Source organism: Panthera tigris, chromosome A2 (assembly GCF_018350195.1).
Source record: "Panthera tigris isolate Pti1 chromosome A2, P.tigris_Pti1_mat1.1, whole genome shotgun sequence".
In the NCBI taxonomy this organism is placed as follows: domain Eukaryota; kingdom Metazoa; phylum Chordata; class Mammalia; order Carnivora; family Felidae; genus Panthera; species Panthera tigris.
In genome coordinates, this window is record NC_056661.1 from 93,198,397 (window position 1) to 93,226,385 (window position 27,989).

Genomic DNA, 27,989 nt, shown 5'->3' on the forward strand with positions numbered 1-27,989 from the left:
TTATTTCTCCTCAGTGAAGTAACTGGAAGCCATTGAGTACATATCTTTAGTAGGAGTAACTTTATGCCAATTTCACCTAGAAACATCTTGACACAATTATTTTGTCAGAATGGCTAGGCTGTCCTTGGAAATATCCTCAGGAATAAGCTGTAGGCTTGCTAAGTTTTGATATGAGAGGAAAAAAAGAGGGAAATAACGAGGCCTGTTGGAGGAGAAAACACCACATTAGGAGTTCCCTTATGTATCCTGGGAAATTAGTTTTTGGTATAGAGAAGAGGCTGGCATTTCCGGGAAATTAGTGAATACCCTAGAGAGTGGTATAAAATTGATGACAGACTCTATCTTTGCAGTTTCACATATAGACCCTTTAACTTAGCTATGTTGACTTCTCTTGGAAAGAACCAAAAGCATGATAGACAAAAGGTAGGAATCTAATTAATAGAAGGTGAGAGGGCAAAAGATCAATTTAGATAAACTATAAAGCAAATAATCAAGTTAGTTCTCATTTTAGTCTGCTGACAAAATTAAACAGTACAAAATCATAAAATGTTAATTTGTTAATTACATATTTGTTCATTTTACACTTAAAATAATAGCTACACTAAAATATTTATCAGATTAAATGTAATGTGGTGTCCAAGATTATATTCTGGAACAGAAAAAGGTTGTAGTTGAAAAAGTAAAGAGATCAAGTAAAGTCTATCATATTGTACCAACATAAATTCCATAGTTTTGACAAATGGTTAACATTAGGGCAAGCTGAGTAAATGGTAATATGAAAGGTCTTTGGGCTATTTTATAACTTTTTGCAAATTTAAATTTATTTCAAAATGAAATGCTTATTAAAATTTTTTGTTAGAATAACTCTAGCTTATATTAAAGATTTTTTTGAAATCAAATTGTGAGTTATGCCAATGGCTCATTTGGGACTATCATGCCTATTATGCCAAATTCTCTAATGCTACTAAGTTTAATGTTTTTCCTATACTTTTATCTTCCTAGCAGCAATGGGTAAGGTGTTTTGTCTTCTCAATTGCAGAGGTAGTAATTTTTTTGTCCAATAATGACTTCTGCATCAGGTCTGGATAATGCCTTGGGTCATTTCACCTCATGTTCATTTTATCTGCACATTTTTAAGGGGGCAGTTTCTAGTTTCATGTTTCTTTTACTATCTGATAACCAGAGCTGTAATAAATATCTCAGGCTCTGACCATGTTTTGTTCAAACAAAATACGCTTTCTCCTTTGCTTATAGTACAGAACGTTCCTCTGTATTTTAGGATGTTTTAATATCATTTTCTCATTTGTTTTTATTTGCTGTTATCATTTTCCTGTGTATATATTAGGGGAAAGAAAATCATTTTGGCTTGTGTCCATTAACAAGAAAAAAAAATTTAGAAAATAAATAGATTGGGCTTCACACTGGTCTGACAGAACAGAAAGACCCAGTGAAGACAGTAATCCAAATGGCAGCAAAAATTATCAAGATTAAGCTAAGTTTCTACATACTAACAACCTAATGTTCTGATTAATTAATCACAGGTGAAACAACAATCCCAACTTTATTGACTAGTGGGGCAGAGTAAGGTTCAATAGCAAAAGAGCAACAGAGAGGGCTTTTTTCTTTCTTCACATTTTGTATCTCCAAATAATCATTTTCATAAAGGAGGGGTAGAAGTATGAAAAGGATTTCAGAAATAAAGAGCCAGAGTGGTTAAGAAAGATTACTGTACGACTAGCAGCGTGGTGCAGGGTCGCCTAACTTGGCTGTAGATTTTTTTTTTTTTTTTTTTTTTTTTTTTTTTTTTAATTACAGAAGGCCATGGGGAGAGGAGGTGAGTGAAGCGGCTGAGATCTGGCCACTCTCTGCAGGTCCTGTCCCGGCAGAGAAAAAGTATGCTAATTCTCCCAACGGCACGCTTCAGACATGAGGTGGAGAAAGCCCCCTGTCTACACACCTCCAAGAAGCTACTGTCTCACAAACGGTTGAAGACAAATTCCCTTCCCCACTACAATGAAATTGTTACAGACCTCAGGTCCTGACACTTGTGTCCCAAGTTTTAAATGCATTGTCTCCGGGCTTTTACTAGAGATTACTCAACTCGTCAATGAACGAACAGCCTTTCGGCCTCTTCTTTCGCCGCTCAATTTCTGTCTTTTACGCGTTTGGTTTTATTGTCTGTTGGTGGTTCTTCTCGTGTGCGTGTGTTTTGTTTTTTCCACTCCGCTTCACCGAGTGAAGACTGGTACCTTTGGTTTCCTCAATTAGCGGAAAAATTCCTTCATGGCCTTTCAGTCTCCAGTCCCTTCCCATGCAAAGTATTCATTCCTGAGGTATCCACTGTGCACCCGATTGTCCTTTGCCACAGTGCCCCTCGACATTTTCTCAGTGTTTTTCGTTGCTTTACGCCTAAACAGAAGTCACTCTTTCCCACCTACCAGTAAGGCAAGCCCCTCAGCGCCTGCGCCTGCGCCTGTGCCAGTCGGTGGGAGTCCATCATACAGCGCGTGCACCGTCTCCGCCGACGCGTGCGGAGGAAATATCGCGTTGGCGGCCAATGGTGACGTAAAACTCCTGCGCGGTGAGTCCGTGTGTATACTTTCGAGGGAGTCAGCCCTAGAACGTCGCAGTCATGGTGCGGTGCGGTAGCGTGTGGTTCAGAAAGGTCCGTGACTGGTGCCTCTCAGCCTGAAGCTCGACAGATTGGTGCCTGTAGCCCCACCTTTGGTTCCCCTTTCCTCCCTCCCCTTTTTCTTTCTGGGGGCCTTTTAACTGCTTGTTCTACTGTAGTTTTCTCCTCTCAGTCCTTCGGAGTCAGACTTGGCTTTTGAGAAGTGTGAAGAATATATCTACCTGGAACGGTTAGAACTGTTGTTTGGGGGCCCAGGTGTGGAGGTTCTTCAAGGGAATTGTGTGCACGTGGAATGGGGAGCTAAGGAAATTAGGTTTTAGATATGCAATATAGTATACGTACCGTGTAAGGCTGACTTTTTCTTTTGGCTCAAATAGCGTGTCTTCTTTCTTTTAGGTAGTAATATACATAGCCTTTTCTTATAAAAGTTTTCCTCAAGTTCAGGGTTTTTAAGAGCTTTCTAAAGACTTTTCATCAGAAAACGAAAATAATGTAATTGGCTTCCTTCTTGCAAGAAATTTATCTTTGTATGCAGTGCCTGTTGTAGAATCATTTCTGTAAAAATTTAGTTGCTTCAAATAAAAAAAAAATCTCTTTAAGAGCTTTACTAGTAATGTTTTTTTGAAACTTAACCGGCATTATTAAACAACAAAGAGAGTCAGATACTCCTAAGTTTGCTTTCTAAACCTCTGAGTCTGATGAATCTGGAGGAGTAAAAAATGTGGCACTGTTGAACGGAACTTTAAAAACAGAAACTTTCTTTTTATTGGAGGTAGAGGTATGAGTAATATCTCTGAATTATACTTTATCCAACCCTCTACTTTTCAAAAAATAGGTAGTCAAAAGAAAAGAGACTTGTGAAAGGTAGTACTTGGGCATATGAGGGAACTAATTCTTCAACTAAAAAGAAACTGCTACATTTTGGGGGGGGGGGTGGTGGGTAAGTCACGAAGGGTATGGTTGCCATGAACAGTCACTTCCTCTCCATGTTGTTTGCAAGGGGAATCTATTCACTTATATGTGATGCATTTCTGGCATAGCCTGGAAGAATCAAAGCATAAGTTCTTCACCCTTAGAGAAAAATATTTTGTCTATTCCTCAAGTTCTTCTTTTCCATATTCCTTCTACCTTGTTTCCTTACAACATCCTATTTCATGACTATATTTGCATACTCAAAGACTAATATATGAATCTTTGTTATGTACCTATCCACTGCAATCTGAGATCTAAACTGCATCAGAATCACCAAGGGAGTTTTTTCTAAATAATCCTGGTGAGACCTAGCTTCATCCCCTCCTCCAGAGTATAGCAGAATGGTCAGTGGACTGTGTAGTTTAAAAAAAAGTTCCCAGATGTTTTTGATATTTAAACTATGCTAAATGACTAAGGGCCATGAGTTTAAGAAATTACTCTGTAAGGAATTTTGATAATTGAGAGGTTAATACATAGGATCTTTACCTACAAGAAGTTTAGTGAGGGAAACAAGTAAACAGTAAATGCAGTGTAAGTTTTCAAAGGGTGTAATAAGAGATAAGATCTAATTGCTGAGAAATCCCAGCAAAGTTAGTGGTGTTAGTTAGCAGCATTAACAAAGATATCAGAAAGTAGGACATGTAGGTAGGTTTATGACAGAAAACAACAAATGACTTTGAAGGAAAAAAAAATGAACAGTGGCACGGAGATGTGACAGTAGGTCATGTACAGAGCAGAGTGAGGAAGGAGAGATAGGAGGGGTTGAAGGAACAAAAATGAAACTGTAAAGAGCAAAAACTAAAAAAAAAAAGAATGGTTTTTTACTCGGGAGAAACATAATTAGAGATCAGACCCATTTTCAGAAAAATAGCTGAGGCAGCAAGACAAAGAATGGGTTGAGGAAGGAATGACTAAACACAGCAAGAGCATTTTAGGAGCTAATATGATGGTCAAGATACTAAGTTGTACCAGAAAGGGAAAATAAATAGAGCTTTGGAGAAAGAAGCAGGTATAGTCAGAGATTCCCCTACGTAGTCTCAATGACTAGATAAACTGTGGTTCCATTATTTGGAAGAACACTGGGGGAACAGAATTTACCTAAGGAAAAGTTTGTGTTTTCATATTATCATGGTTGTATCTGATGTGACTATTATCTTTTCAACTAATATCTAGGAAAAGGTGGATTATTTAAGGGGTTTCAAATATAAATTAAGTAGTGGGTTTTGCCCTTAGTTGCTTTAGACTATTAAGCTTACCTCCTGGTGGAAATGTTCAACAGACTAGGCATAGAGAATATCTCACCTAGGTGATAGTTAGCTGGTATAGTCTGAGGTCACCCAGAGGAAAAAGTCTAGATTGAAAAGTGGGACAATGTCATAAACCTTCAGACAAAAAGTGGAACAATAATTGATCATTGAAAAAAAGAGGTATTAGAGGAGTTAACCAGAAGGGAAAGGGAGGTCAGACCAGAGATGAACTAAGAAAAGATTATGGATTTGGAATTCACAAAGTGGTATTGATTTTTTTTAGGAGCTTTAGTGGCAGCAAAGGACTAGAAAGGAGTTCTAAGTTGGTAAGCACGTTTGGTATCTTAATGCTCTCTCTCTGTCTTTAAAGTATGGAAACTTCATTGATAACCTAAGACTCTTCACCAGGGGAGGAAGTGGTGGAATGGGTTACCCTCGTTTAGGTGGAGAAGGTGGAAAAGGTGGTGACGTCTGGGTTGTAGCCCATAAGAAAATGACTTTAAAACAACTTAAAGACAAATATCCTCAGAAACGGTTTGTGGCTGGAGAAGGAGCAAATAGTCGGTAAGTATTGCCTGAATGACTTTGATTTTTGAAAATTTTTCCCAGGGGAAAAAAAAGTTAGAAGATAAAAATTGAATTGGTAATTTGAAATAAATTATATCCTCTATTCATAACTGAGCAAACATCTACAATAATTATCTCAGCTCTAGTGAGGATAAAAGGTAGAGACTATGCAATGTTTTGAGACTCTTAAACATTTTTATTTTCTTCTCGCAATGTCTGTTTATATTCTTTTGCACTTCTCTGTAGAAACAGAAAATGATCTGAATCCCCACCATTTTCTTCTAAAATTAAATTGTCATTGACAGTCTTTGGGAAAACTTCTTCAAATCTCAACTGTGCTACCCACTCCACCGTCACCAGTAGTTCTACCAGGATCTTAAGGTTTAGAGCCTGTTTCACTGATCTGTCTCTTGTGTATTTTCCTTTGGCTTGTTTTGGTCTTTTCTCTGTGACATCAAAATATTCCCTTTATTTTTTTTTTTTTGCAAATTTTTGTAATTTTTTTTACGGAATATATGTTGCTCTCAAAATATGGGGAAAAAAACTTTTTCTTCTATTATAAAGAAATTGAAGAAAAATCTTACTCAGTTACCTAGATTTTGGAAGTGGTGCTTGAACCAAGTCTTGAAAGGGGAATAGGATGTTGCCAGACAATCAAGGCAGGAAAAGGTGTGTTGGCAAGTGTACAACATTTATAAAGGCAGTGGTTAGGAGGGAACAAGCTGTTTGGTGACATAATAAATATTTCTAGCATAACTGTGGTACAAGTGGGGCAGCTTGTTTTAAAATAAAGACATTGTAGTCCAGATTATGAAGGATCTGATATACTGTGTTACAGTTTGAATATTATCTTAGAGTGACGGGAAGCCATTGAAGGATTTTAAATAGGCAAGTGACAATACATTAGTGTTTAGGAAGATCACTCTAGGGATAATTGGTTAAAGAATGGATTGGACATGTTGACTGAGGCCAATTTACAGAATATCGCAATATTTTGTAAGTGACAAAGTTCTCAAGGTCTGGCCTGTACCTATCTTTCTAGGTACAGGCCCTCTACATTCCCTTCTACATTCTATGTTTTCTGCATTCCAGCCATGTTGGCTTTCTTTTAGTATCTTATAGTGGTATTTGTCTTCTATCACTGGTCCTTTGTTTGTGTTATCTCTCCTGTAATACTTTTTCCTCACCTTCATCTGGTTGCTTCCTATGAATCCTTTAGATTTAAGCTCAAGTCTTTCCTGATTTCTCTGATTAAGTCATAATTCCCATACCTACTCACATGTGTAAGTTCTAATTCATAAAACTTGTCACAGTTATAATTTTCCATTTTTCACATAATGATTACTGTCTGCTCTCTTACCAGTCTACTGTTGAGGTCCATGAGAGCAGAGAAGAGTTTAGATCATCATTTCTCCCCAGATGTATAGTACAGTGATTGGTACATAGTAGATATTCAGTTAACATTAGCTGAATGATGGATTGGATTGACAGATGGATGGATTAGAGCTAGGTTAAAAAAGTGAAATAAGTTAGACTTCGTGATTGATGAGAGTACTGAAGGAGAATAATAAATCAAGGATAACTTCCTGGTTTTGACTTGAGTAGTAGGTAGATAGTAGTACCATTCTTTGAGAAGGATTATGGTAGAAAGTGGCAACTGAGATGTAGAGGAAGGGGGTTTGAAGGGTCTATAAAGATATAAGCAAGCACTTAAAATATAGGTCTGTCATTCAGGAATATGGTCAGGTCTAGCGATAAATTTGTTGATCATAGGCATGGACCAGGGTAAGTGTATTACAGAAGAGGAAAGGATTGAGGATCAAATTCTATTATTCACCAACATTTAAGGGAAAAAAGCAGATGTGATCTAAAATAGTCAGGAGAGATTTAGTGTCATAGAAGCTAAGGAGGAGGTGACAGTCTTGTTTATCTTGTAGAGTTCAGGTAAATTAAGTCACGAAGTTGAATAAACTTACTGAATGCCAGAATTTATTTTATAGCTCTGTGAATTATGTCTTCATGTATCTAAATTTGGGTCCTACAAGAAGTAGGTACCAAGGTAGGATGAGATGAATGAGAGATTTTTTGGGGAAAACACTTAAACACCTGTAAAGGCAAATTGGGGAGGGACCTGAGGGGTAGTTGGGAAAGCTGTCTGACCACTTTGCAGGTCTAATGCCTTATGGAGGAGAGTAGGAAGGGCAAAGTTTTAGTCTGCTCTGTAGTTCTAAGAAAGTTTAGGCACAGCTGATGGTGATTCCTTAATCAAAAGTTGCCCATCAGAGGAATCTTAGTTTCCTACAAAGGGGTTGCCTTAGTAACCCTGCTGTACCCAGTCATTGGCTGGAAGTAGACTGCAAGAAGCATCATCTCTTTAAGATTTCAGAGCACAGCAGCTGGACCATAGGTCAGTTATGTTCCCTGCAGTCAGGTCTAGGAGATGCATTTTTATGGCCCACTATGTTACACAGTGTTCAGTGTTTTTGTAATCAATTGTTCAGTGTTGTTTTTGTCAACTCAGAAATCTACAAGCGATTTTCAAGTTACCTTATCTGACATTTGGTTTCTGGTTATAGAACCAAAAGATGAGACTCTTGAATTGATGAAATTGAGCTCTCATTTGTTTTCATTTTGCAGTGCTAACAGGGATAACACACTTTTTGAGAATCAAGAATAAACTAATGCCTTACATGTAGTAGACTCAAAGATGAACTCCTACAATGGGGTATCGTGTATCATGCTCTGATTTTAAGGTATCGCTTTGTAAATTTCAGTTCAAAAACTTTGTATAAATCAGTTAAAATCATGAATGATTGATTTGAGAATAGATTGGTATTTTAACTTTTTGAAATATTTTTTGGAGTTTAATATTTACTACAGAGAATTTTTTTTATGCACTAATATCTACACATTGCTTCATTTATCCCCCATTTTACCTCAAGAATATAGTACTTTCAACCAGTCTATGTCCTTACCCCAAACAACTAAGTTTTATCAGTATTTTGTTGCCAATTTTCCCCCCACCCACCTACCTTCACCTCCTCATTTTCTGTTTTTCAGACAAAACTCAATTCCATCTGAAGAGATTTGTTCCCTATTGAATATAAATCTTAACTCCCTTCTTTTCCTTTAAAAATTGTTCATGTGCTTTAATTTTGGGGAGGTGAAAAAGTTAGTCCTGGGAAGAAGATCTCGATTATTAGACTTCCTTTTAAGTGCTCTAAGTCAGTGTTTTCAGACTGTGTCTCTCGGTTCTTTATTGTACTACTTTCAAATGAGTTTTACTGCCATCCATAGTGAGAAACATTTTAGACTTTACCTGACCATGTATGTTATGTCTATTTTCTGTTCTATTCTGTGGCATATTGTACATTGTTGTTTTCTTGTGGGAAAATATACATTATAACATGAAATTTGTTTTAACCATTAAAAAATTTTTTTTTCAATGTTTATGTTTTGAGAGAGAGAGAAGACAGAGTGAGTGAGGGTGAGCAGAGAAAGGGGGAGACACAGAATCCAAAGCAGGCTCCAGGCTCTGAGCTGTCAGCACAGAGCCCGATGCAGGGCTCGAACTCACGGACCATGAGATCATGACTTGAGCCAAAGTTGGATGCTTAACTGAGCCATCCAAGCGCCCCTTAACCATTTTTGAATGTACAGTTCTGTGGCATTGTTCTACATTCATATTGTTGAAGTGATCACATATCTTGTTTTAAATGCTGGTTGTGACTGTATGAATGTCACACATTCTGTGAATGTTTGAAAAACATTGCATTAGGATTTTAAAATCAATTCATTAGATTTCAAATAAAAAGAATAGGAAACAGTATCATGTATCACCTATTAAATACAGTTTCACAAAACTTTAAAGTCACACACACACACACACACGACTGTGAATTTGTGTGTGAGTATCTATATTATTTCTTATTGAGTTGCAATTGAAAATTGACAGCTACTTGGATAAATACCTAGTAGTGCAATTGTTGGGTCATAGGGTAGTTCTATTTTTAATTTTTTGAGGAACCTCCATACTGTTTTCCAGAGTGGCTGCACCAGCTTGCATTCCCACCAACGATGCAAAAGAGATCCTCTTTCTTTGCATCCTCGCCAACATCTATCATTGCCTGAGTTGTTAGTGTTAGCCATTCTGACAGGTGGTATCTCATTATGGTTTTGATTTGTATTTCTCTGATGATGAGTGATGTTGAGCATTTTTTCATGTGTCAGCCATCTGGATGTCTTTGGAGAACTGTCTATTCATGTCTTTTGCCCATCTCTTCACTGGATTATTTGGTTTTGGGGTGTTGAGTAAGTTCTTTATAGATTTTGGATACTAACCCTTTATCTGATATGTCATTTGCAAATATCTTCTCCCATTCCATCTGTTGCCTATTAGTTTTGCTGATTATTTCCTGCGCTGTGCAGAAGATTTTTGTTTTGATGGGGTCCCAGTAGTTCATTTTTGCTTTTGTTTCCCTTGCCTCCGGAGGCATGTTGAGTAAGAAGTCGCTGCAGCCAAGGTCAAAGAGGTTTTTGCCTGCTTTCTCCTTGAGGATTTTTTTTTTTTAATTTTTTTTTTTAATGTTTATTTATTTTTGAAACAGAGACGCAGCATGAACGGGGGAGGGGCAGAGAGAGAGGGAAACACAGAATCGGAAGCAAGCTCCAGGCTCTGAGCCATCAGCCCAGAGCCCGACGCGGGGCTGGAACTCGCGGACCGCGAGATCGTGACCTGAGCTGAAGTTGGACGCTTAACCGACTGAGCCACCCAGGCGCCCCTCTCCTCGAGGATTTTGATGGCTTCCTGTCTTACATTGAAATCTTTCCTCCATTTTGAGTTTATTTTTGTGTATGATGTAAGAAAGTGGTCCAGGTTCATTCTTCTGCATGTTATTGTCCAGTTTTCCTAGCACCACTTGCTGAAGAGACTGCCTTTATTCCATTGGATATCTTTTCCTGCTTTGTCAAAGATTAGTTGGCCATACGTTTGTGGGGCCATTTCTGGCTTCTCTATTCTGTTCCATTGATATGAGTGTCTGTTCTTGGGCCAGTACCGTACTGTCTTGATGATTACAGCTTTGTAGTATAGCTTAAAGTCCAGGATTGTGATGCCTCTTGCTTTGGTTTTCTTTTTCAAAATTGCTTTGGCTATTCGGGGTCTTTTCTGGTTCCATACAAATTTTAGGATTGTTTGTTCTCGCTCTGTGAAGAATGCTGGTGTTATTTTGATAGGGATTGCATTGAATTGATTGATTGCATTGATTGCTTTGGGTAGTATTGACATTTTGGCAATATTTGTTCTTCCTATCCAGGAGCATGGAATCTTTTAAAATATTATGAAAAACTATATACTAACAAGTTGGGCAACCTGGATGAAATAAATAAATTCCTAGAAACATTCCTACCAAAACTGAAATAGGAAGAAGTAGAAAACAGACCCATAACCAGCAAAGAAATTGAATCAGCAATAAAAAATCTCCCAACAAACTAAAGTCCAGGGCCAGATGGCTTCACAAGTGAATCCTGCCAAACCCTTAAAGAAGAGTTAATACCTATTCTTCTCAAACTATTCCAAAAAATAGTAATGGAAGGGAAACTTCCAAATTCATTCTATGGGCCAGCATAACCTGAATAACAAAATCAAAGACCCCACTAAAAAAGAGAGCTATAGGCCAATATCCCTGATGAACATGGATGCAAAAATTCTCAAGAAAATACTAGCAAATCCAGTCCAACATTCTATTAAAAGAATCATTCATCACAAGTGGGATTTATTCCTGGGCTGCACAGGTGGTTCAATATTCACAAATCACTCAAATGTGATGGACCACAATAATAACAATAAAAAAAGATAAGCATATTATCCTTTCAATAGATGCAGTAAAAGTATTTGACAAAGTACAACATCCATTCATAGTAAAAACTCTCAACAAAGTAGAGTTAGAGGGAACATACCTCAACATAATAAAGGCCATATACAAAAAACTCACAGCTATTATCCTCAGTGGGGAACAACTGAGAGATTTTCCTCTACAATCAGGCAAAAGACAGGAATGTCCACTTCCACTTCTTATTTAACATAGCACTGGAAGTCCTAGCCACAGCAATCAGAAAACAAAAAGAAAAGGCATTCAGATAGGCAAGGAAGAAGTCAACCTTTCACTGTTTGCAGATGACATGATACTGTACATATAAAACCAAAAAGACCACCAAAAAATTTCTAGAATGGATACACGAATTCAGAAAGTTGTAGGAAACAAAATCAACCTACAGAAATCTGTTGCATTTGTATACATTAGTAATTAAGCAGCAGGAAAAGAAATCAAGGAACCAATCCCACTTAAAATTGCACCAAAACCCATAAGATATCTAGTAATAAATTTAGCTAAAGAGGTAAAATATCTATATTCTGAGAACTATAGAACACTGATGAAAGAAATTGAAGATGACACAAAGAAATGGAAAAACATTCCGTACTCATAGATTGGAAGAACAAATGTTAAAATTTCTGTGCTGCAGACTATGAGTCTGGAGTTCTCTCTTGTCCAGTAAGCGAACGGATGCAGAATTGAATATGAGAGAAGTTAATGTCCAGGAGAAGACAAGGGCCTGGAACAGGAGTTTTATCTCTGTTTTTATTGAGCTCATAAGATATTACTCACCCGGTGAACATGAGGAAAACAAGAGCTTACACACATGAAAGTGGAGAAAACAAGATCTTACACATGTGGTGAACGTGAAGAAAACAAATCAGATAGTAATCGTTAACGTGTGTGTAAGCAAAGTTGGGGGGGGGGGGTGTAGGTGGAATTTATACATTGGTGCCAGATGGAAAGTAATTTCCTGCAGGTGGTGCAAGTTACTCGTGATTCCATTACAATATCTCCTGGGACTCTCTCTGCCCTTCCTCAGTTTGTGCTCGTTTGTATGTGCTTTTGCTCACGCTCTCTCTCCAAATAAACATTAAAAAAATAAAGCTGTTAATAGTGCCTGGGACATATTTTTGGCTGAAAAAGTAGTAGATGATTATGTAATAGCCTTAGTATAGTTATTATGTAACTGTATAGTCTAATCTCTTTGTATATTTTTGTTCATTTTGTCTCTGTATAATTCAAGCTCATTGTAAAAATATCAGATAAAGTAAAAAGATGTGAAAAAAGAAGTCAGTCACCTATAATTCTTCCACCCATAGGTAACCACTATTAATCATTTCTTGACTTTTCTAAGACTTTTATGTACATTTATGCAAATTGACTTGTGACAGCTTGTAATTATATGGATGTATTTGAAATTTTGGGGTACAAAAGTGAAAGCACAGTATTTTCCGACCTTTTCTTTTCACTTAATGTTTTTTTTCCGCACCGGACAATTGTTCAAAATAGCTGCATACTAATATACTACTGGAAATAACATAACATTTGTCATTCACTTATTGAGGTAATTATAGATATTTTTACTGTTATAGTCACAATGTAATATATATCCTTGTGTATATAGTATTTTATATGGTTCATTTTTTTTTTTTTAGGATAAATTTCCAGAAATAGAATTGCTAGTTAAAAGTTTATACCAATTAATTTTTTCATGAACAGTATGAGACTAGTCAGATGAGCCTCCTATAATTAGTGTACTCTTTATTTGAGATCAGAGTTAAAAGCTTTCTTATTCAATGGGTTTTCCTTTTATTTCTAGCTTATTTGTGTTGTAGCAATGATCTCTTCAGATATACAGTATTTTAGTTCATTATGGGTTAAAATGACTTTTGGTGATTAGCTTGGTAACTTAAATCATTATGTATTATGTATTATTTGTTTTTATTATTTTATTTTTGTTAAATTTATGTGATAGTCTAAAATGCAAGTAAACAATTAGGGACAGTTTTCTCTTCCACAGATATTTGGCCACTTAACATCTGCATTAACAAGAAAACTTTGTTGCTAGTCTTTGTAAACCATTATATTTGGTTGGGCATAGACCATTTGATATAGTGGGTTTTCTCTGTTTTGATTTAGCTTTATTTTTTTGTAGTGTTAATGCACTGAAAGGCTCCAGAGGAAAAGACTGTGAAATTCCTGTACCTGTGGGTATTTCAGTAACTGATGAAAATGGTAAAATTATAGGTAAGTGTATTATAGATTCTAAGGTTGAGAAAAATGCATATTTTCTAAAATTGGGAGCTGTGGGGCATAGCTTCTCTTGAATTTCAGAATTTTTTTTCAGCTTACTTGCTTATTTATTTATTTATTTATTTATTTATTTATTTAAAGCCCATGAGCTAGGGAGAGGGAGAGAGAGAATCCCACTCAGGCTGCATACTCAGCGTTGAGTGAGGCTCAGTATCACAACTATGTGATCATGACCTGAGCCGCCAAAATCAAGAGTCTGTCAGTTGAGTGTCCAACTTTGGCTAAGGTCATGATCTTCCAGTTCATGAATTCAAGCCCCACATTGAGTTTGCTGGTGTCAGCCCCAAGCCTGCTTCGGATCCTTTGTCCCCCTCTCTCTCCTCCTCCCCTGTTTGTGCTCTCTCAAAAATAAATAAACATTTAAAAAAAACAAAACAAAACTATTTCAACTGCTAATTTATAAAAGATTTTTAAAACTTAATATAAACATTATCAAAATTAACTGCTAAATTTAAAATTATTATAAATATAGAAGAGTATTTACTCAGTTTTAAAATATATAACTAGTCTCTAATCAACTGCTTACAAAATGTTTTCTGGGATCAAACTTTTAATAAAATCTTAACCCAGTGGTTTAGTCCTGTAGATTTATAAACTGGAATTTTCTGGCATCTGTTTATAAACAAAAAAATGTCATTACTGATTAGCTCCACTTAGTAATCTTTTCTCTAAGTATCTTTCTCTGTGTTTTTAAGGAGAACTCAATAAAGAGAAGGACAGAATTTTGGTAGCTGAAGGAGGTCTTGGTGGTAAATTACTTACAAATTTCTTACCATTGAAAGGCCAGAAACGAGTCATTCACCTTGATCTAAAACTTATAGCTGATATAGGCCTAGTAGGGTAAGTATCATTTATATTTTTATTTTTATAATTTGAGAGCGAGAGTTCATGAGTAGGAATTAAATATAAATGGTAATTTGGGACCAGTGTTACTTATGGAATATATTTATGGACTTTGTGCATTGTATGTATACTTGAGAAATGCTGCTAAATATAGTCACTTTTATATTGCAAAAATAGAGTTTCATAGTTAATATTTATTTTTAAAAAGAAAGGAAGATCATAGCAATTAAGTAGGCTAGTGGGAATCTTAGAGGATGAATCAACAAAGAAAAAAATCAAATGCAATAGTATAAGAAGGTAAAAAATGTTACCAGATATTAAGGAATAAAATTACAAATCCAAACCACATTTTAAGAAATGTATAGGAGAAAGTAAAAAGAAAAGAATAAAATGATTGAGATACTCTTACAAATCTTAATAGAGGTACTGATATTTTATTAATCAGGTGGCTAAAGGCCAATCCAGACCATCTCAACCATCAGATTTAGATCCTATTGTGCACCAAGTTGGATCTTGCTATGACTGTTTCCCTGTCCTTCTTGTTCTACTTAGGATCTGTCCATTCTCAGTACTGCAGCCCCCACAATGTTGTCCTCCTTCACCAGCTTCCATTCTTTCATCAAGCAGTGCTGTTTAGCTGTAGGGTTTGCAGTGCTGACACCTGACCAGAGGGGGATGGATAGCAAGATAGAAAGGAAAAAAATGAAGGGAAAATTTTAACATTACATTTCTCCTGTCCCTTTCTCCCTGGCCCCACTTTAGCATTACACAGTAGACAGATAGAATACCTAAGAAAATGGTAGGGAAGACTGCCTTATTGCTGGCTTTACTTGAAACTGCCAATTCCATTCCTCACCTTGCATAGCTTCTTTCTAAGCTCTTTTTATTTTCCACTCCAGCGATTTCACTGCTTCTTTACCAGACTCCTCAGTCTGAATCCCTTACCCCTTGCCATGCCTGTCTAGCTACTAGGTCTTAACAGCAATGGCTGAAAGTTCATAAAGGCCCCATTCCTGTTCACATTGTAACAGGGAAAGATGTGATCCTGGTGTTCACATTTAGTCTTTTCCATAAACCTTAGTTATGAGCCATAGGTTTTATATTACTGTATATATTTCACAATGTTGTGGGTTTAGTAGTGTTTTGTGGACTGAGAATATAGCCATTTACAGTCTCATTTGACACAAAAATGTGTTTCAAGTTCCATAGAGACACCTCTACAAACTAAGAATAGCCTCACAAGGCTGAGTAGTAAAGTTGGAATGAGGATGGGAGACTCAAGTGAGAGACTGTTTGGGTTAGAATCTCATATTCTTTGGAGGCCACCTGGATGGTGTCGGATAGATTGTAGAACATCTCTAAGCCTTTCTCATTTTTAATAGTGGATTTAGATGTTGGTAAAATATGCTGGTGAGTAAGATAACACATTTGCGACATAATATATGCCTTGGATTTATGAATGCTGAATGAACAATTGGTAGTTGCTATCATTATCATCATTATATTGTCAACTTATTGGGAGTACATATAGTGAAATATTAAGCTTTTCAGAGATGTATTAGTCAATACAAAGTATCAAGTTTCTTTTTTTAAATTTTTTTTTAGTGTTTTGAGAGAGAGCGAGAGCGAGAGAGAGCAGGAGAGGGGCAGAGAGAGAGAGGGAGACACAGACTCTGAAGCAGATTCCAGGTTCTGAGCTGTCAGCACAGAACTCCATATGGGGCTCGAAGTCACAAACTGTGAGATCATGACCTGAGCCAAAGTCGGATGCTTAACTAAGCCACCCAGGCAATCATCTTTTTTTTTTTTTTTAAAGCATCATGTTTCTTACGTACAATACTTAACATATGTATTTTAGTACTTTTAAATTAGGCACCTATTATTAAAAAGTTATTGCTGTGAATACCAGCATAAACAGATACCTGTTTGCTGGTTTCAGGAATGAACTGAACCTTAGAAGAAAGGTGTCATAACTAACATACTTGTATGGCTGTTGTCAAATCTGATCTTTGCATAGGTTAGATTTCAGCTTCTAAAGTTTTTGTTAAGTACTTCCCAGGAACTCTCAAGTATCAGTTCTTCAATCATTAGCGTTCTTTCTCTTCTCTTATTTTGATCTCTTTGGAAATAGTTGCTGGCATTTTTCTATGTTTAATACTATTATGAAAATATGAAGATAATGGAAAGAAATAAGTTCAGTTAGTGATAATCATGGATAAAAATGATTGCAATTTGCTTTCCTTTTTTTTTTCAATTTGCTTTTCAAAAAGTTACACAAGGGGCACCTGGCTGGCTCATTTGGAAGAGCATGCAACTCTTGATCTTAGGGTCATGCATTTGAGCCCCACGTTGGGTGTAGAGATTATTTTAAATAAATAAATAAACTTTTTAAAAAATTTATAAGAGTCTGAGTGAGTATAATAAGATAAAAGATGACTGTATTTCCACAGGAAAATGAGTCATTAAAAAATCTCACATTTTATTCTAAATTCATTGTAGGAAGATCTATTTAATAAGATATTTTAATTAGATTTATTTTTAAAGTTAAAAGAGTTCTAAGAGGTAGAATTTTTATTGAATTCTTATAGAATAATTTTTTATAGAATTTATGTAGGATTTCATATTAATATTTCCAAAGTATTACACCATTATTCCAAGTGCAAGTTTGGCAGGTTTTGAAAGAAGAACTTTTTCCAATTTCAGTGAAAAGCATAAAAGCAGGGATCACATTTATCTCCTTGATTGCTTTATTTTTGATGCCTAGTATATTGCTTGATATAAGTTAATGCTTAATAAATATTTTTTGGATAAATATAATGAAAATATCTGAATGGAACTGAGGAATCCTCTCTTAAGTGATGCCTGTTCCTAGTACTTTCTTCCTTATATGGTGGGCCTTTCTTAAGGTAAATTTAGCAATAAAATAAAAGCCTTTAAAACAAACATCTATTTTTTATTTTATTTTATTTATTTATTTTTTTAAGTTTATTCATTTACTTAGAGTACACATGAGCAGGGAAGGGGCAGAGAGCAAGGGAGAGAGAGAATCCCAAGCAGGCTCTTTACTGTTAACACAGAGCCCAATGCGAGTTGTGATCTCACCAACCATGAGACCATGACCTGAGCCAAGATCAAGAGTTGGACAGTTAACTGACTGAGCACCCAGGTGCCCCTACAATAAACAGCTATTTTAATTCAGCATTTTCTCATCAAGAAATGTATCTCAAGAAGGAGGTTAAACTGTGTGTAAAAGTTCAACAAAAATAACTGTAGTATTTAAAGTTTTAAGAAAAAAGCTAGATAATGAATAGATAAGTAAATGCTGAAAGAAAATTTGCCAAAAATAGTTGTTTATTAATTCTAGCACATGCAGGTGACTGTACTGTTGATATATGTCTTTCTAGCTATACATATTTTTTTGTGTGTTATTCCTAATAAAAAATTGGAGATAACCTAAATGCTTAACAATAGGAAATTACAGTGGGCCTTGAAAGGTGTTCATCATGTATTATTCAGTTTAAAAAGCAGGCCAACTAACTATGAAAGTAGTCTTTCACGAAAAAAAAATCAAAACTAAACCTGAACAAGGCTTTATATCAAACTAACAATTTATAGAAAATCTGGGGCACAAGGAGCATGCTAAAGGACATCATGGGGGTGCCAACAACAACAAAAAAAATCCAGACTATGGGAAAGAAATGCTGCTATAGGACAAATGACCCAGTTTCCTTAAAAATAAAATTGCAGAGGGGAAACAAGATGGAGGACCTTTACCATAAGAAATTTAACAGATATATCAACCAGTTGTAATGCACCGACCTTGTGTGGGTCCCTGTTCAAACAAACCAACTTTAAAAAAGTTTTGGGAATGTGTTATTTGTTGAAGCTAGGTGATGGCTAAATGGGATACATTACTTCTCTCCACTTTTGTATGTATTTGGAAATGTTCATATAAAATGTTTAAAAAATCTACAAAGCAGTATAAGCAATATTTTGTCATTATTTGGCTACAATTAGTGGATTACAGATATTTTTATTAGTTTCTTTTTGTTTTCCTATGATTTGCAGGTTTTTTAAAGATAATTGAATTATTTACTCTCAGAGATACTAAAACATCTCTAGTGTCCAGCATGAATTTGTTTTTACTTTTTTCATATGTATATTTTGTTGCTCAAGTTTTTCAAGATTATTTTTAATTTATATTCTACTTTTATTCTCAGAAAATATCCAAGAAATCTACTTCCTGAGGTGTTAAAAATTCAGAGATAAGCAAGTATTAATAATACTTGTTTTAATACATTATTTTATTTTTCCATTTCAGATTCCCAAATGCAGGAAAATCCTCTTTGCTAAGTCAGGTTTCTCATGCAAAACCTGCAATCGCAGATTATGCATGTAAGTATAATTTGTTGTATATTTTAATGTGTGTAGGTTAACTTTTAAAGACTGCACTTCCTTTGAGTATGAATAAAATGACAACTCTGACGTCGCTTTAGTTTGAAAACTCTTGGCTGATACAATACATGCATTTCCCATTAATCCTTGAAACCTCTGTAGCCCTCAGCAAAGTTCCTAGCACTTGTTAGGCACTTGCTTTGTTGCATTTATTTCTCTGTTGCATAATCATTTATTTAATTTAATTATGATTTTATGAGCATCTACCCTTTATTAAGCACTGTACTTTCATTTAGCAAGTATTTATTTCTGTGAACTACAGTAGGTACTGGAGTTACAAAGATTGGTAAGCAGAAACAGATACCGTTCTGACTCTTACTGAGCTTACAGACTAGTAGGGGAAGGCACATATATCACACATGACTATGAGGGAATATAATATTCTATGAAAGAGTGTAGGTGGCTGCTTAAAACTCCTTTGGGAAAGTGTGATGCTAGGGCTGAGGTGTAAAGAATACATGAGTGAATCAGTGACACACAGTGGATGTGAAAGGTGTTTCAGCTAGAGGAAATAGCATGTACAGAAAAGCTCTGTAGTAGCAGGGAGATTTGTGTGTCTAGAGAGCATGTAGTAAGGGAAAGAAGGAATCAGGATAAGGCTGGAGATGTAGGTAGAGACCATATCACATAGACGGAGTAGGCTGTATTTGATCTTTACATCTATAGCCTTTTAATCAAAGGATAAAATGATTAGATTTGCTTTTCAAAAACATCTCTCTGAATATAATATATAGAGAATGGAATGGCATGGGTCAGAAAATTGGTCTGGGAAAAATATGCTATTGCAGTAGTTAGATGAAATATAATGAAGGTTTAGACTAATGAATGAATGTGATAGAATCTTTGCCATAATTAAACAAAAAGATACAAAACATACATTAACCTGGAAAATAAAAGCCATTCTAAAATTAGACTCTGAGGGAGTAGAATTAATTTTGGACTAATTGCTATAAATTACATAACCAATATTTATTGTTATGATACAAGGACTCTTGAGAAGGAAAGAGGAAGAAAAGCTCAGAGTTGTAGGAAGGAGGCTAGTTTCTAAACTGATGAGGCTTCAGGATAACTGAATGAGAAAAGGACTAGATAAGTTTCATCCATAGACCCAGTGATAGAAACCTAAATTCTCCTCTACCCACCAACACCTTTACCACATCTTTAAAGTACAATAAAAGAACTTCGAAGCCCTCTAATTATATTAGATCTATGGCTATGCAGATTATAATTATATTTTCCATAACAACAAATGAGAACATAATCTGAATTAAATTGTTCACAAAAAAGAAATATTATTTATTTTATACATGAGGCTAAGACAATTTTGAGAGTACCAGCCTTTATTCTAGCCTTAATTTATTGTTTTTTCTTTCAGTTACAACATTACAGCCTGAACTTGGAAAGATTGTGTATAATGATTTCAGACAGGTGAGTATTTTTAAAGTAACACAGTTGGTTAGAAGGGAAAGTACTTGCTTTTGACACTTGGACTTTGTAATATTTTATTGTTTCTGTGGTGTTAGGGGGAGAAAAATTACCAGGATTTTGTTTTTGGTAAATGGAACCATTAACAAATCAATTCTATTGACTGCAATGATAGTAAAATATTGTATAAGAATATAACTTCCTTCTCCTTCCAAATTTTAGGTCCAGTTTATCATTACAGCATCCTATCTTCTTTATCTCTTTGATCTCTGTTTGTTCTCATTGCAATTCCATATTTTACTGCCATATTTGGTTATTGATTTTTGTTTCCTAAAAGCATTTTCTAAAGTTCATGGAATTGATTTTATTCCAACTTTCTCTTTCTAAAAAAAAAAAAATGTTTTAATTGAAGAGGATTCTGGTCTAGCTATTAAGTTATTTTTCCTTGATAAGGAAGAACTGTAGATAGTTTGAATAATTAGAGTAAATAAAAAATGGAAGTAACAAAACTTTTAAAATATATAATGTATGATCAGTAATTGTGCTCCTTAGTATTTACCCAAGTGAATTGAAAACTTAACATACACACAAAAACCTGCACATGGATGTTTGTACCAGTCATATTCATAAGTGCCAAAACTTGGAAGTAGTCATGATATGCTTCAGCAGGTGATTGGATAAATAAATTGTGGTAATAATGGAATATTATTTAACATTAAAAAGAATTGAGCTATCAAGCCATGAAAAGACATGGAAGAACCTTAAATGCATATTACTAACTGAAAAAAGCCAATCTGAAAAGACTGCATACAGTATGGTTCTAACTATGTGACATTCTGGTAAAAGGCAAAACTATGGACATAACAAAAAAATCACTGGTTACCAAGAATTAAGGGGAAAGAAAGAATGAATAGAAGAGCACAGACGATTTATAGGGCAGTGAGACTATTGTGTATGATACTGTGCTGGTGGATGCATGTTATATGTTTGTCAAAGCCCATACAGTGTACAACACCAAAAGTGAACTCTAATGTAAAGTATGGACTTAAGGTGATGATGTATCAGTGTAGTTTTATATAATCCACTGACCTAATTAAAAGACATTAAGATTTATATTCATTTTTAATGGTGATATAACAGTAAAAAATGAAATGCTTCTAACAATTATACAGAATATTAAATAATAAAGTTACAAATACAGGATAATATGAATATGGAGAGCAATATTTAGAGGAAAAGAGTACATTGTAAATTTTAAGGGAAACTTAATTCTCAATAACAAAATTCTCAGTGGAGAACCTCCAAACAAAATTTTAGGACATGAAAAAAAAATTTAGGACATGAGACCTCTGTTGTATTTTGTCTAGGTAACTACTTTGTCACTTAGCCACAATTGCCTTTAAAATTCTGAAATCCTATCCACATGGGCAGTTTGTGTAGAGCAGTGCTTCTCATCAATTACTGCATATCAGAATTAACTGGATGGCTTCAGGAGAACAATGATAAATGAAGCCTGAGCTCCAGAGATTTGAAACCAAATTCCTTAGTGGTAGGGCTTGGGCATCTCTACTTTGTCAAAGATCCCTGGGTGTTTATAATGTGCAGTGAGTTTTGAAAACCACAAATGTAAATTAATGGTTAACATTTCAAAAAGGAGTTATAGGAACATTATGTCCTTTACTTATCAAGAATCTTCAGTAGTCCTCCTGGTAGAACATGAACAAAAAAGGAACAATGGTGCCAAATAATCAATTACATATAGAATTTAAAACTTGAAATGACAGAGCTATACTAAGTAAATGCTGAATTAATATCCTTCTGTACTTTTAAGAATTTACAAAGTTGAAATTCTATGACAGGTTCATATTGAACAATATAATTAATGTAATTCTAAAAAGGATTTATGTTATCAATGTTAAACTAATCCCTAGAATTCTTAGATTATTAGATTAACAAGTAAAACTGGGACTCTAATTTTTGATAACAAAGTATTTTGATTCTTAGAACATTTATTTTGTTATAAAGGTATCTTGGCTTTATAAAGAGTCAGTGGTAATCACAAATTAGAAACTATTTATATTTGAAATATGAAAATCTATGGATATAAGTGTTTTCTTTTTCATCAAACTATTTAACTTTGTATTAGATATCAGTAGCTGATCTTCCTGGTTTAATAGAAGGAGCACATATGAACAAAGGAATGGGCCACAAATTCCTCAAGCATATAGAAAGAACTAGACAACTACTTTTTGTTGTAAGTCATATGCATACCAATGTAATATACAAATGAATGTGAAAATCAATGAGTTTTGTTTTCCTAGAAATTGTTTATGGCAATAAGTTGTAAAGATAAGGTAGTATCATATGTTATTCCACTAAGTGTTTAAATGGGGGTCAAATACAGTAAATAATTCAATTATATTGTAGGGGTGGAAATGGCATTACTGTATCAGATGTAAATTTAGCTCTACTTTTCAAGGTTTAATTCCTTAAGATTGTCAACATTCTGCTATGTTGTATAGTATCTCTCTCCTACTTCATTTGTGGTGCTAAAGCCATACATTAGATTATCTGTATAAGTACATACAAATTGCCTTATCTATACTATTTTCTCATTTCATTAATGATTGTAATTTTATCAGAATAATTATAGCTATCCTAACACCACAGTTTCTCTTACTTATTTTGAATTACTAAATTACCAACAGTGTATAGGTTGAGAAATTGTTTTTAACTTGAGAGAGTAAAACATTTCAAAACAAATTTATAACTATTTTTATGTTGTTTTTATGTTAGAGACTGTCTCTTTCCATCTTTTTTTAGGTCGATATTTCTGGATTTCAGCTTTCTTCCCAAACTCAATACAGAACTGCCTTTGAAACCATAATACTTCTTACAAAAGTAGGTTTTCTGTTTTACTGTGTTCTGCATTTGGTCTAATATGTAGGCATATAGGACTGTATTAAATAACAGATAATTAGAATAAATATATGTTCCACCTCTACTTCTTGAAGCTTTGATGTCAAAGAATTATCTAAACCTACTTTCTCCAGTTCTTCTGTATTAACCCACTCTTCAAACTGTTACAACCAATAAAATCTTGTTTGGTTCCAAATCCTTGTTACATATTTCTCAGACTTTATTTTGCTTGAACTTTTATTCCTACTTTTTAGATTGTTTCTTCGTCTATTTTTTGTGCTCTTTCCTGTTCATTGTTTAAGTAGCATTTGGTTACAGTTAATATACTGATGACTGCCAAATCTGTTTCTGATGCTTAGATCTTTCGGTTGTGCTTTCGATCAGCTGCCTAATAGATATCTTTGATTGGATGCCCCATTAAGTTATCAGACTTAAAAAATAACTTAGTTATTTTAGTTAGTATAAAACTAACTTTTTTTTTTTTTTTAACTCTTCATCCTCCCCAAGAACTTTACTGGGTATATAAACCAGAAACCTGCGTGTTGGTCTTGATTCTATCTTTCTCACCACCTGCATTAAGCCCTGTCAGTTCTATATCTTAAATCTCTCTGAAATTCATCTACTTATCTTCATCCACACTGTTACAATCAATCCCCCCTTCACTAGAATGTAATCTCCTTGTTTCCAGTCTCACCTCTCTCCAGTCCATTTTTTTTTAATTGAAATTTAGTTGACACACAAAGTTATATTATTTTCAGGTGTACAACATAGTGATTGAACAACTCTATATAATATGCTGTGCTCACCACAAGTGTAGCCTCCATCTGTCACCATATAATGGCTATTATTATACCATTCTCTAGTCCATTTTTTATTTGGCAACTGGAGTGATCTTTGTGAAAGAATCAAGCTGATGTTTTTTCCTTGTTTAAAATGCTTCAATGGTCCCCCACTGCTGTTAGGTTAACATCTTACCCTGAACATGGTTTTTGAGGTCTGGCAAGAGTTGGCTCCTACCTAGCAGTTCATCTGTGCCCTTCCTGCCTTACTTTCTATTATCAGCCGTATGATTTCTCTTTACCACAGCATGATGTCTCTTACTTCCAGGACTTTTTATATCTTATATCCTTGTTAATTTTTGTCTATTATGAATAATGCTTCTGTGAGCATTTGAATACAGGTTATTGTACGGACATGTTTTCATTTCTCTTGGATATATACCTACGACTAGAGTCGCTAGATAATATGGGAAATCAATGTTTAACACTTTGAGGAACTGCCAGACTTTAACAGAGTGGCTGTATCATCGTACTATTTTATAATCGGACTAGCAATGTTATGTGAGGCATTCCATTTTTCCCACGTGAATGCCAACATTTGTTATTGTCTGTCTTTTTTATTTTAGTTATCTTAGTGGGTGCGAAGTGGTATTTCATTATGGTTTTGATCTGCATTTCTCTAATGATTAATGATGTTGAACATCTTTTCATGTGCTTATTAGCCATTTGTATGTCTTTGGAGTAATGTCTATTCAGAATACTTTGCCCAATTTTTAATTGGGTTACTTGTCTTTTTATGCTGAGTTGTAACAGTTCTTTATATTTTGGAAATAAATCCCTACCAGATATATGATTCACAAATATTTTCTCCCATTCTGTCAGTTTTCTCCACTTTTTTTTTTTTTTTAAGTTTTTATTTATTTATTTTGAGAGAGAAAGCGTGTGAGAGCAAGCACATGCAGGGGAGGGGCAGGGAAAGAAGGAGACAGAGAGAATCCCCAGCAGGCTCTGCACGTCAGCACAGAGCCTGATGCGGGCTTGAACTCAAAAACTGTGAAATCGTGACCTGAGCCAAAACCAAGAGTCAGACACTTAACCGACTAAGCCACCCAGGCACCCCAACCCATTACTCCATCAGTTGTCTTCATTTTCTTTATATTTTTTTGAAGCACAGAATTTTACATTTTAATGAAGTTCCGTTTGTCTGTTTTTTCTTTTGCTTGTGTATTGGTGTCATAGCTAAGAAACCTTTGCCTACTCCATGGTTATGAAGATTTACTCCTAAGTACACTTACTTTTTCCAAGAATAATACAAGTGTAACATTAAGTTGTCATTATTTACTTCTGAATTTTATCAGTGTGCTTAATAGATGTCTGGATATCTGTATTTGGACCTTGGCACAAAATCACAACTGTGATTTTGAATTAAAATATTGGAATTAAATTCAATTTGAATTTAAATATATTGAATTATTTGAATTAAAATATATTAACACATGACGTAACCAGTAAGCATTTTATGAACTTTGTCATTTAGTTTTGTGGCTGTTGGGGTTTATTGCATTTCAGGAATGTGAGTGGGCTGTAGATTGATTACCCAGGCCTGCATAGTAAAGATATTACCAAATAGGTGATCTATACAGATATTTTAATACAATTGTTTGGTTTTTCTTTTTTTATTTAAAGGAGTTGGAGTTGTACAAAGAGGAACTTCAGACAAAACCTGTACTCCTGGCAGTTAATAAAATGGACTTGCCAGGTGCCCAAGATATGTTCCATGTATTGATGAATCAACTCCAGAATCCTAAAGGTAAATACATTTGTTCATTTAATGTCAATTTAATGATTACCTCCTGTGTGCAGAGATTGCTAAATGGTATAATCAATGGATAAGAAAACTGCCAGTTCTACTCTTAAAAAAAGTATGTCTGAAGAAAGAATGCATACCATATGAAACTTTAACACTGTAATATAATCAAGTTTCAGACTTGTGATGTGGACAGTAAATTAGAAGAGACGAAAGAAAAGGTCAGGCTTCATGAAGAAGTAAAACTTAAATTGGGCCCTTAAAGAATTAATGGGATTTGGATCAGAAGAGGAAAAAGTCAACATCTTACCTGTAAATTCTTTTACTTTAATGTACTTAACAAGTTCTAGAACTTCATTACCCTAATACACCACAAATTTAAAACCAGAGCAGATAGTTTTAAAGAGGTATGTATCTTTGCAATGCTAGCTCTATAGGTCTCTGAAGGGTACTAATCTTCTAAAAAGAACTTGAATACCTGTGTATGTGTTACATAGAATAATAGAAGCTGTTACTGCAAAAAGATTTATTTGTTTGAAAATTTGTTCCTAAATGGACCACTTTGTGTAAAGGAACTTAAAGAGACTCTCTACAGTTTTGAATATTGACCTTTGCAGAACACCTCGTATCCTACAGTGATGATGCTTTCACTTTTCTGAAGCTAGTAGAGGACCTCTTCACAAATAAGGAAAAGTAGGGTGGACGGAAGGTGGCTAATATGTTTGTAAATGGTACTAACTTTTCTGTTTTTATCCTTGGCACAAAAATTGGGGAAAATAAACTCTAGTGTACTAGGACTAGCAGAAAGCACCAGAAGATCCTTTCTCTCCTCTCAAAAATCTTTCCACTGTGTCATTTATGTATTGGAGATGACCTTAAGTTAATAAATTACTCTTAGGATATAAATACCCTTGGAACTACTCAATAATCTTCATTCCTTAATGTCACTTGCTTTATGAAGTCATTAGATCTGTTTGCTAATTGTTCTTGCAGAAAAGGGAATTTTTAGAGGCGGTATCAGAAGGGAGGGTAACTCAAGGGTTTGTGCCTATTTTGGACTGTCGTAAAACAAAACATAGTCCCCTCAGTGATAATTCCTGAGTTAGCTTCTTTAGATTTCTTTGGGGGCATATGAATCTCAGAAACCAAGCTCCAGGTTAGCTTGTCCAGTCTCTCCCAGTCTAGCCTTTCTGTTAACTCATGTTAACCCATCCCATCAGGGTGCCATTCCCCCGCCCATTGTCTTGGAGGCAGGGAAGTGGACAAAAAGTAATATGTCAGTCCCTTTGGGGTGATAAACCAGACTCATATGAAATCATCTACCATTGAACTGTCCCCACACCCTTTTCAGTTTTAGTATGGCTCCTACCACTAGTGATAAGTCTGTATTTTAGGGAAGCTAAAGGCCACCAATATACTGAGGCAAGCTAGAATGTCCCACTCGTGAATGATGTTATTTTTATACATAATGTCTTTCAGACATATGTTGTCTGACTTCATTGAACTCTCCAAGAAAACCAAATTTATTGCTTCTGTAAGTAAATCATATATGATTTATCTTTAATTTATTCTTAATTTGGTTTAAAACATATTCATCCAACAAATATTTGCTAAGCACCTATCATGTGCAAAGAATCTTATCATTGTCATTTGTAAAAACAAAAGATTCTGAGAGCTTATTAATGGGGGAAGGAAAAAAAGAATTAAAAATGCCAAGTTTTTGGTTCATAAATCAAACCTCTAACATAATTTTAACTTCTTTTCAAAGACCATGAAAATCAGCTTAGTTTTGAGTTTCTCTGTTTCAGATTTTTTGCATTTATTTAAGAAAAACATGATTCCAGAGAGGACTGTGGAGTTCCAACACATCATCCCCATCTCTGCAATTACGGGAGAAGGAATTGAAGAATTAAAGAACTATATAAGAAAATCTCTGGATGAACATGCCAACCAGGAAAATGGTGTATATCATAAGAAACAGTTGCTTAATTTACAGATTTCTAATACAATATCTTATAATGAGCCACCACCAAAGAATGGTGTTACTAGTCCCAGATAGATGTAATTTAAATCTATTAAAAATGATATCAAGGGGCCCCTGTGTGGCTCATTCGGTTAAGTGTCTGACTCTTGGTTTAGGCTCAGATCATGATC

At 35.0% G+C, this 27,989-nt stretch overlaps 2 protein-coding genes across 8 annotated transcripts in view; one reads left to right on the top strand and one right to left on the bottom strand.

The window, feature by feature from the left end:
• The window catches only part of FAM237B (family with sequence similarity 237 member B), a 28,711-nt gene extending 26,197 nt beyond the window's left edge, over positions 1-2,514 (bottom strand). Inside the window, exon 1 of the mRNA XM_042966036.1 lies at positions 2,031-2,514. The gene's annotated coding sequence lies outside the window, so the exon portion shown is untranslated. The remainder of the gene's footprint in view (positions 1-2,030) is intronic.
• On the top strand, positions 2,514-27,967 carry GTPBP10 (GTP binding protein 10). Of its 7 annotated transcripts, XM_042966004.1 has the most exons (11): positions 2,595-2,665; positions 5,135-5,177; positions 5,260-5,415; positions 13,450-13,541; positions 14,303-14,447; positions 18,772-18,845; positions 20,281-20,333; positions 22,477-22,584; positions 23,154-23,231; positions 25,715-25,838; positions 27,644-27,967. In XM_042966004.1, the coding sequence occupies exons 3-11, from the start codon at positions 5,276-5,278 to the stop codon at positions 27,892-27,894; spliced, it is 1,065 nt and encodes a 354-aa protein (XP_042821938.1). In that variant the 5' UTR covers positions 2,595-2,665; positions 5,135-5,177; positions 5,260-5,275; the 3' UTR covers positions 27,895-27,967. The 7 variants fall into 7 exon arrangements, with proteins under 7 accessions (XP_042821907.1, XP_042821911.1, XP_007076791.2 ...); XM_042965973.1 differs by lacking the exon at positions 5,135-5,177 and having other exon boundaries at positions 2,514-2,665; positions 5,222-5,415; positions 14,306-14,447; XM_007076729.3 differs by lacking the exon at positions 5,135-5,177 and having other exon boundaries at positions 2,518-2,665; positions 5,222-5,415.
• The last annotated feature ends 22 nt before the right edge of the window (positions 27,968-27,989 follow it).